Source organism: Octodon degus, unplaced genomic scaffold, assembly GCF_000260255.1.
Source record: "Octodon degus isolate 3935 unplaced genomic scaffold, OctDeg1.0 scaffold00031, whole genome shotgun sequence".
NCBI classification, from domain to species: Eukaryota; Metazoa; Chordata; class Mammalia; order Rodentia; family Octodontidae; genus Octodon; species Octodon degus.
The window spans coordinates 1,601,482-1,612,628 of NW_004524607.1; the positions used below are offsets into that span (position 1 = coordinate 1,601,482).

General features: G+C 40.0%; 1 protein-coding gene across 1 annotated transcript in view; it reads right to left on the bottom strand.

Annotated features, from left to right (window-relative positions):
* Nucleotides 1-11,147, bottom strand: part of Hecw1 (HECT, C2 and WW domain containing E3 ubiquitin protein ligase 1) — a 372,273-nt gene that overhangs the window by 80,580 nt on the left and 280,546 nt on the right. The window contains exon 14 of the mRNA XM_004629654.3: nt 6,398-6,532. Coding sequence (XP_004629711.1) covers nt 6,398-6,532 — 135 coding nt within the window. The remainder of the gene's footprint in view (nt 1-6,397; nt 6,533-11,147) is intronic.

Genomic DNA, 11,147 nt, shown 5'->3' on the forward strand with positions numbered 1-11,147 from the left:
GAGGAGAGGAGAGGAGAGGAGAGGAGAAGAGAAGAGAAGAGAAGAGAAGAGAAGAGAAGAGAAGAGAAGAGAAGAGAAGAGAAGAGAAGAGAAGACAGAGCAGAGACAGACAAGCTGTTCCCTAGTGGCCTACCTTTCCTTAGGCGTGCTATGATTAATTATTCTATGACTGGGAACATAGAGGCTATCTTGAGGGTTGTTTTTACATTTTTATATGTTGATTGCTTTAATCATAATTGCAAATGTGAAAACTTCCAACATTTAGCTCTCCAGATAAAACAAAATGATACACTCAGAAAACAGTTTCCAGTGACTGGTATACAAGCTTATACTGCAAACTTACACCGCTATGATTTTTAAAAGCTGTCATGGAAAACTGCAGGGCATAGACAGCATTTGTCTAATTACCAGCTGATTCTCTTTCTGAAAACACCAAAGACCTGATAATTGAAAAAAACAGGATCAGCATTAAGGTTCAATAGATGAGTTTACATAAACCTCAGATACCTCTTGTGCTTTAGAAATAGGACTATTAATGAAATTTTCAGCTGGAAGCGATAGGTCTTGCCAGTAGACTTAGCACCCTGGGAAGATGAGACAGGAGGGTGCCAAGTTTGAGTTGGGCAATGTACTAACTTAACAAGATCCTGTCTAAAGAAATCAAATGAACGAATGAACGAATGAACGAACAAACAAACGAATGAATGAATGAATGAATGAATAGGTCAGAGGACATATGTAGCTCAGGTCTGGAAGGCCTTAGTATCTTCCCTAGTATCATCAAATAAAACTAAACACACAAAATCTTTAAAATTTTCTTATGGAAACAAAACAGATCTAAATATGGGTTGTTGGTTATACTGGGTTGTTTCACGGAGCAGTGACAAGTGGATAAGAAATCTTTGAATTAAGTACTGATCAATCCAGTTGAACTGTTACACTAGATATCTAGGCCTGGAAATTACCCCCAAGGTACCATCATGGTGAAGCAGAACCACAGACACCAGGATCCATCTCTCAGATCTGAAGGCACTGAGGAGTGACCCACTGAGGCAGATGGAAATCATGCCTACCTTTTGAATTCTTTCTACCTTCATCACACATTGTTTACAGTTAGCTAATTTTCAAAGGTGTCTGAGTGCTATAAACTTCCCACAAAACCTATTGGTACGTATAGGTCATACCGAATTAAGAAGACATTTATCAACTTCGAGAAGCAGTGTAGAAAGTACTTTTTCCCCGAAGGTGAGGTTTCTGAGTGAAAATTCCTGTGTCTACAGAGCCAATAAAAGGACCTTGCTGCAGAGGCAGCTCGCTGCTAAGGGTCACTGAGGTGACTTCTGCTTTAAGGTCAGACATCTCTCTTCCTGCCAGCCCCTTAAGAGTTCCCTGAGTAATCACTGTGAAGCTTTCTCATGTGTATCTCCAGAAATTGTCTGTGACTAGTGATTTTCCTAATGTGAAGAAGATAAGGTGATAAAGATAACATGCTCTGATTTTTATAAATATTAATTGATACTGTTAATGGCAGTGAAGATGTAACACAATTGTTAACCTTTAGCGATTTCCTTACTGATGGAATGCGTCTGACAGTTACAACCCTTATACTTTCTGAATGCATTTGCATGTTGTGAGCAGAGCTAAAGCCTGCTTTGTTGGTTCTTAAACATACTGCAGATAGATGGGTGCCTGCTCAAATGCTAATTAAAGTGTTAATAATATTTTTATTCATAAGTCCTATATTCCTGATAACTGTATTGAAGAATTTGCTTGCAAAACTTTCAGGAGAAACAGAAAACAATCTAAAACATGTTTAGCAGTGTTTCTATCAATAACTTTTAGGATTTAAGAGTGAAACTTTTACCATCTAGGTAAAAATTAGGACCCTTAATGTTGAAAATTATTTTGATTACATCCTTAAGTAAGACAGATTTAAAATATCAACTGCTGAGCCACACTCCGAAGAATAGCTCATGGATGTCATAAATACATATGTCATGTCAAAGGATCAAAGTATGATAACTAAGATTATAGCCCAAGAAACACATACAGCAAATTTTCCATTACCTGTGGCATATGACAGCAGTGACAATCTTTTTTGGCACCAGGGACTGGTTTTGTGGAAGATAAGTTTTGCACAGGGGGTGGGGGTTGTAGAAATGGTTTCAGGGAGATGCACAGGACCTACTATCTGCATCCTCCTACAGGCAGCTCACTGCAGGGCTCCTGCTCTTTTGACAATTTCATGCCCTGCTGATCCAACAGGAGGCCAGGAGGCAGAGCTACAGTGATGCTGCAAGCAGTGGGGAGTGGCTGGAAATGCAGACAAAGCTTTGCTTTCTTCAACCTCTCACCCCCTGCTGAGGGGTCCCATGAGCATCAGGCCTGTACTGATCAGGAGCCGAGATACTGGACACCCTGGAGATGATTGGTAGAAAACAATCATGGACTATGGAAGTAACTTATATTCTCCAGTGTTTTATTTCTGTCTGTTTAACTGGATATCATTTGTAACTGGATAGCTTGCTGTTGTCATATCTGTTATTCCGTTCTGTGAAGACAAACCTGCTGGCTTCCCCTGATAACTTTCCTGCTTGTGTTACCTGGGTTGATACCAGGACTGTGACTCTTTGCCATGTGGTCCACAGAACTAGAAATCCAGCCTCACAGATGCATAATCACAGAACTGGGACTGACTCTGGTGATCCTCCATGTGAGAATGAGGAAACTGAGGTTCTCCCCAAAGTAAAGAGATGCATGAAGACACACAGCTTCTCTAGAAGTCAACATGGGGACCCCCATCTGCTGATTGAAGCTCCAGTTACTCTTTGCTCTACACTATGAACCTTTGCATTCTGTCTCTTTGCCACGGGGTCTTATGGTACTGAGGTAATCGAGGTATAGAGAGAAAAGGTTGGCCCCTTTTTCTGGAGGTTCCATTCCAGGAGTGATTGGTCATATTGGTCTGAGCCTGTAGTGAACAACATATACTGATGGGAGAACATGGTGAAGTCATTCACCTCAGAGCCAGGAGGGAAAAGAAATCAAGGAGAAGGCCAGCGTCTGCATAATGCCTACAAGGGTACGTCCCCAATCGCTAAAGGACTTGTACTAGACCCCACTTGGGTTGGAGACTGCACCACCTCCCTGTAGCACACCCTGAGGATGGAGCTTTTGCTACCAAGGCCTCTGGGGGACATTTAACATCCAACCTTCAACATCTGAAGGATAGCAACATTCTCACCTGTCCCTGGATTCTGACAATAGTCTATGTGCACAGTCCTTCTTCTTGGCCTTTAGGATTTATTTTTAAAGATGTCAGTTTGCAGGGTGGGAATTAAGAAATCTGAGCTGCGTTCCTGGAATTCCTGAGTGACCTGAATTCTTTGGTTTGCTTAACTATAAAATATGATTCTTAACCAGGGTGGTCCAATCACTTGGGTGGGGGACATTGGAAATGCTTGGGGATATGACAGCTAATTTTAGGTGTTAACTGATGGCATCAGAGGATATTCATGTAACTGGTAAAGCATTTTTTCTGGGTGTACCTGTGAGTCTTTCCAGAAGTGACTGGCATTAGAATCACAGAGTGAGTTATGATATCCACATTGACCCAGTGTGAATAGGGCCTCCAATTGGTTGACAGAATGGAAAGACAGAAAAGACAAATTCAAGCACTCTCATTGGAGCTGGGACATGCTTCTTTTCCTGCCATTGGATACCACAACTCCAAGCTCTCTGGCCTGCAGATCACAGAACTTAAGCCAGTAATCTTCAAGGTCTCAGGCCTTGGGACTTGTGCTAAATTATTCCACCAGCTTCCATTGTTTTCCCACTTTCAGATAGCGTATGTGGGACTTCTCAGTCCCATATAATAAGAACCAATGAATATAATTAGTTACCGCTCGAGGGTCTGTCTCTCTATCCACGTACATACCTATCCAGCTGTTGTACTGGTTTTGTTTCTTTGGAGAACATTGACTAGTACAGGGTTTTTTGCTTTGCTTTAATTTTCAGTTTGTTTTGACCATCACAATGACTGGTGATGTAGGGTCATTTCTAACGCTTAGTGATCAGGACAGGAAGCAAAGGCCCTGGAATGGTATAGGATAATTGCACATCTCAGAAAAGTGGCCTGACTAGAAAGGCCAAGTCTCTTCCTGATGAGAAACAATAGGTGAAGTAACCTACAGCATCCATTTCTACACAAAAAAGATAATGACATTACTACCTTCAAATCATTCAATATGCTCTTTTAGGGAGTATGCCAAGCCTTCCCCAAATGAAGACACAGCCAGTGTGGGTCACATGAAGACCCCATCTCCTATAGATCTTCCATAGTCCTGCCTCTGCAACTTCACCAATGCTGTGCTGTCAGTAGAGCTGCTCTTTCTCCTTCTTTCCACCTGGCTAGATGCTACCAGTCTCTGAGTTCCAGGTCAGACACCTTACTTGAGAAGGTATCTACTACCCTTGGCCTCTTCTGAACTTCTGTGGCACTTCTAATGTCTCTCATGACACTCAATCCTATTATTTCTCTTGTCACTCAACTCTGTATTTTTAGCCTGGTTTCTAAAGGATTGTGAAATAGTTCTTTGTTTTCCACAGTGCTCAGAGGTATGAATTGATGTTTGGTAAGCAAGACCATACTGCAGCTAACACTGCCCACGTGACTCACTGTGTCCTTCTCTGTTTTCACAGCAGAACCCTTGCTGTCTCCTCATCCCCTAAGCTGCCGGCTGTCACAGCAGGAAGACCTGTGTATTTGTTTCCTTAGATGCTGAAACTTTGTTTTCTTTGCTGTGCTGCTTCTGGATCAGGTATCCTTTCCCCCTGGCTTCTTTCTTGCTTTTCTTGGTTTCTCCATGTTAGTCTACAGTTACCAGAAGGTTGGGGATGGGCAGGTGTATAGGTGAGGTTTGAACATCTAACTTTCAGAGTGAGTCTGGAATGGGCATGTTAGGAAGGAGACAGGTGACTGACCCACCATTAAGTCCTTTCACTGTCACATCTTAGAGTCTTCCAGCTGGCTCTTGGCTGCTGCTGGTGTCACCTTACTGTTAATGTTGATATTAGAGGAACTGTACTTACCTGTTCAATCGTATCAAGTAAATGTTTTGAAACAGGTAATGCAAGTGGTACCACCGGCTTTAATCTTGTTCTTTGAATTAGAAGTTTTTAATATTTATATTTTCAAGTGAATTTCTTTTTCTAAGTTTTTCTAGTACATTTTAGATATACATAATGATAACATTCATCATAGGGAGTTTGTACCTGTATATGGTATATCTTCCTTCTTACTTTTCCCCATTATAACTGGAAGAGATCTATATTTTTAGATGGTCCATCTTCCATTGGGTGCTGGGGTTTTTGTTTTACTGGCATACTGGCAGTAGACCTGCTTGGCTCAGCTTGTTTCTTACTTGTAGTTACTCTATATTATTACTGATATTGCCTCAATCATATTAAGGAGGTTAGGCATTTTAAATATATTAACATGGCATATTTTGATTTGATACAGAGTTGAATCTATCCACTATAATCTTTGTTTTATTTTTTGCATTTAATACAGGGTCTACAGGGTCTCACTATGTAGATCGGACTCGTAGTGATCCACCTGTGTTCAGCTTCCCAAGAGCTGGGATTACAGGCGCACACCACCATTCCCAGTCTCAATCACTGTGTTAGTGTGCTCCAGGGGTAGGGCTGGCTCCTGGGGATCAAATCCCCAGCTGCTGCATCTGCCTAAACAGGCGTTTTCATCTGCTGAGCTATTTGGCTGGCCCTTATCCTCTATAATCGAAGATACTGTATCTCGTACTTCCTCAAGCATTACGTAAGTGCCATCAATAATAATGGGGGATAAGCATGTTCAACGGAGAAGTTGGGCCACTGCTTTCTCTAGTTGGAATCATCCACCTCTAGAGGATCCTGATATCCATATAATATTCAGGGTTATATAAACTCCACCTTTTGACAGTCAAAAGCACACTTTACTTATGCACAGAAAGAAAGACTTAACATGTTTTTAGAAGCATGCTGGAATGATACTACTTAAGATGGCCCCATGAAAGAAAAATACATTTTGTCACACTGGAATCAAGTCATAAGTGCCCCTGGTTAGAAACAGTTATGCTTCTGAGAGTATACAGGGAGCGACTCTCAAAAAAATTTTAGTGATTGTGCTTTGGACAAAGGGGAAAGCCAAAGGAAAGTGATTGGAAGGCAGATGTAGGTTGTCCCCTGGGTGCCCCATGTGGTCACTTGTTCTTCTAGAGCACAGTGTGCCTGTGGCTTTATCTCTTACAGAGCAGGCAGCTCTAGATGCTGGCCACTGTTAGTTCTACCCATCCAAAGCGCCAGACGCAGTGCAGCTGGAGGGTGGGGACTGCATTACCTCGCCGGCGCTGTAGCTTCGCAGCCTCTGGAGGTGCTGGCGATGAGTCAGATGGTTGGGAAGGCGGCCGTTCTGGAGAGGGATGCGGGGGTCAATGAAAGTGGTGGCTCGACTGTTGTGGTCCACGAAAAACGACTGTGGACAAGGGGAAACAAAGCACAGTGTGAGAGCCCTGGCTTGACCCACTACACAGGGAATGGGACGGGCACACCTTATGCTGCTTTCCCGCATGCCCGCCATTCCTTTCGTAGTCTACTCCAAACTCAGGTTGCTTGTTTGTTCATCAGCTGAATGAACAGGATAACCCAAATCCCCCCAAATATCACAGCAATGTAAAGATGATGGCCAAGATATTCTGATGATCCCTGCCTCCAGCCTTTTCTTTTCCTATGCACATATACATACTCCGATGCATTTCCACATGTGAATTAACAATTTTATTATCAGAATTTTCACTTTTTATGTCTTGAGCATTTCCTTAAATTGTTAAACATTCTTCTAACATGGAGCTCCCCTGGTACTGAGATAGAACCCGGAGTCCTGAACCTAGGACCTTGGTATGCTAGACAAAAGCCCTTTTTATTTTTTATTTTTTTATTTTGAGGCAGGGTCTTGCACTAAGTTTCCGGGCTGACTTTGAACTCGAAACGTCCCTTCCTCAGCCTTCCAAACAGCTGGGGTCACATGTATGTGTGTATGGCTAATGTATAGCTTTCTTTAATGAGTGATAGTATCAAATTTGACAAATGTGTATTAGTTGCCTTACCCTTCATGGCTGAATGTTTGACTTTTTTTTTTACTATTTTAAAATAATGTTTCCATAAAAATTGTACATAAATCCTTATGGCATGTCTCACTATTGTACACATTCCAATATATGGTAAAAGTAGCTCTTTAAATTTAAAATTACCTCTCATATGAGAGAAAGTTTAATTTCTTGTACTACAGAACAACCTTCCAATTATTTTCTTTTGAATGAAGTATAATGTTTATGGAAGACATGAACTTCAAATTACCTAAATCAATGCTAGTTTTAGATATTTTTACATGTCACCTGACAGATTTACAAATTATTCTTGGGAGATATGAGCTTATAATTTCAAGTATTAGATGTCACAGTAAACAATGGTTTCAAAGATCTCTATGAAAAGTCATACAGGAAGTTGCTTCACTTAAGGAGATAAAAAATGTCCCTCCCCACCAGAACAAAGCTAAAAAACAACTCTCCTAGTATCATGTGAACTAGTATCTGTGGTCTGCAGTAAAATTCCACAAGACAACAGCCCACACAGGGTCAATAAGGGCTGTGTATCCTGCTGGAACCGAAGTTGATGTTCTTTGAAAAACAGACTCAGTAAGCGATGCTACATAAGACATGATCAAAGGACTGCTCTGGTTAACTAGAGTTTGGCAAACGTGTTATGTTAATAGTATGTTAAGTAGTTACTGAATAAAATATTTTAAAATCTAAAATATTTTATTCAGTAACTACTTTAGTAAAATCACTATTATGGGGACTGTTTTTTGGTCTTCTTGAAACAGGGTTTCCCTATGCAGTTCAGACTGGCCTTCAGCTCACTTTGTAGCCCAGGCTGGTCTCCAACTTGTAAAGATCCTTCTGCCTCAGGCTCCTGGGTGCTGGGATTACAGGTATGCGCCACCATGCCCAGTTATCATGGGGACTTGAAACAAATAATGGCAATGATGTACAAAAATATAAATAAAGACTAAATAAAAGCCAGGTGTGGTGGCACATGCCTGTAATCCCATCACTGGTGGGAGAGTGCTGGGGAGGACGAATGGAAGCTCAAGTTGTCTGGGAAACCTGGTGATTCAGTGAAACCCCGTCTCAAAATCAAAAGTTAAAAAAAGAATGGGGGGTAATGTAGCTCACTGCCAGGATCCTGGATTCAGTCCTCAGTAGGGAAAACAAATATGAATGAGGCTCTGATGTGAGTGGAAAAACATATCATATTTACATGAAATTCTAAACATACAAGTATAAACTAAATTAATAAGTCAGGAAAGATGACTTTTTATTATTCAAGAATATGCCTAAAAGCTTATAAATTAAATTATATTAAACAGGGTCCTTATATTTATGCAAATTGTGGTCAGTTTTTGAATTTTAATTTTTATTAGTGCTTGTTTGTAGCACATAATGATTACTGTCATTGTGTGGCGTGACACATCTTTTCTATTATAAATTCCTAAAAATTGAATTTATTACTGAGGTTAAAGTTAGAGAAATACCTGATCCTTATTGACAAACTACTTTCATGATAGCTGTACCAATTTACCATCTCATCAGAAGGAAATCCCATTCAAACCAGCTATTCTCCTACTGGGAATTTTCCCAGAGGAAGTAAAAACATCACATCATAGTATTTTATGTGCACCTATGCTTATAGCAGCACAATCTTTGACAGCCAAATCTTGGAAACAACCAAGATGCCTGTCACCTGAGGAATGGATGAAAAAGATGTAGTATTTTTATACAATGGAGTATTACTCAGCTATAAAGAATGATAAACTCATAGTCTTTATATTTAAGTGGATGCCACTTGAAGATATACTCATAAGTGAAATAAACCAGACCCATATGTGTAAATATCATGTTGTCTCCCTAGTGTAAGAACTCAAAAGAAGAGAAAAAAAAGTCCATTTTATACGCACCTTTTCATAGTGCTCGCAACAAATGCTGTGCAATTTTGTAAGCACTCTTAGAAATGTTAAATGGTAAATAATGGTAAATTATAATTTACCATGGAATCTATGAAAGAAAACCATTTTGTCCCAGGTTTAGTTTCATAGGTCTGGTCTGTTTTGCTGTTTTGGGGTATTACAGTTATCGTGTGTGTGTGTGTGTGTGTGTGTGTGTGTGTGTGTGTGTGTGTGCAGGCATCGAAATTGGGAAGTTGTGCTTGCCAGGAAGGTGCTTGAGCCACTGAGCTATCTCCCCAGCCCCAAGGTTATCTTATTTATTGAAATGTGTGCTTAGTTGCACACCAATCTTCACATTGGCTTTTGATTTTTTCCTTGGCTTTCTAATGCACAAAATTTTCCCACTTGTATGCACTCACATCTCTTAAGTCATTGCTCTCAAGGGATCAGTTAAATGTTTCAAGTGTATTATTTTAGCTTCTTAAAAGCAGTGAGTTCACTGTTAACAGCAAATCTTTGATCTTTCCAAAGCTGGTTTGTATGGTACGAGCTGTACCTTGATCCTTTTCTCTCTCACCCTGTTTCCCCAAATCATCTGTCTTCTGTTGTTTTATCACATGCACAGTTCCTAGGAACACCACTGTCTTTTTCAGGAACCTTTCACAGGTTCCAGAAGTTTGTGGGCTTTCCAAAAGATGTGCATAGCAAGTTGCCTCTTCATCTTTGTCAAGATTTTCGTAGACATTCTTGTCTGCTTATTTTTTTATGATAATCTGATTTTTATTTTATTAAGTTTCAAATTTTTCCTATTGAGATTTTTCTTAAAATCACTGTATGATTATGAATGATGTCCTAGATAACTCATTCTTTATGATAGTGTATCTATTTCCCCTTTCTGAACATGCTTATGAAAGACTGTTTCTCTTAGTAAACATTTTATAATGCCTTCCTGAAAAGCTCATATTTCTGATTAAAATAGTGTATAATTTTAGTATATCCTCTTTGATCTCCACTTACAAGTAATGATAATTTGCCTCCTCTAGAAAGGGTCCCTTATTTTTTCTACTTTTCTTGCAGTACTGGTGAGAAGTTCTAGAGTAACTCTGAATAGGAGAGGATAGTTTAAATCTTTCCTTGTTCTTTAATTTGATGCGAAAATGACTGGGCCCATCTGCCAAGTATGATGCTGCTTATTGTTTTACATATTTCCATTGTGCTACAGGTTGGACCCTGAATGGCTTCCAAAGGGCCCTCTGTGGAAAGCTTTGTCCTTGGGCCTGTGGAGCTACTGGGAGGGGTGAGACCTTTAGTAGGCAAGGCCTGGCAGAAGCAAGTCAGGTTAAGGACAAGGCCTGGAAAGGAATACTGGGACATTGCTCCTTTCCGTCTCAGCTGCCATAAAGCAAACAGTCCTCTTTTTTCCTGTGTTCCCACCATGATGTGCCACCTCTTCACAGACCTCAAAGCCATGGACCAATGACCATGGACTGAAGCTTCTGAAACCATGAGCCAAAACTCCTTGTAAATTGATTACTCAAAGCATTTCATCTTAGTAATGGAAACCCGACTGAAGGACTGGCTTTTTATTTTTAATAAGCCACCACATAAGCTACTATGATTTTGATTTGCAAGTACTTTTGTTTCCTTCACAAGAAATTTTTAATTTATTTCTTTTCCTGCAGTATTGATGAGCGCATATCATATTTTAGAATTTATTTTGTTACTAAGAATACCTTTATGTTTTAATATTATAAATGCATATTTAATTTTTACTAACTGCTTTTCTAGCACATATTAAAATGATTTATTGAAATTGCTCAAATAGGCAAGCACAGGGATGGGAGTTGATCCCTGGCACCACATGCTGTACTGCCTCAATAGTTTAACCATAAACTATTGGTTAAAATACTAGGGGTAATATACTTAGTAGTAGTAAATGAAATCTTAAATCTTTGGGAGAAAAATTGTTTAATTGAATGGGTCACTCTTAATATGCTGTCTGATTTAGGGTGACTCTTTCTTTTTAGGGTGCTATAGATTGAACCCAGGGCCTTCCCTATACTGACCATGAATTCTACCATTAAGC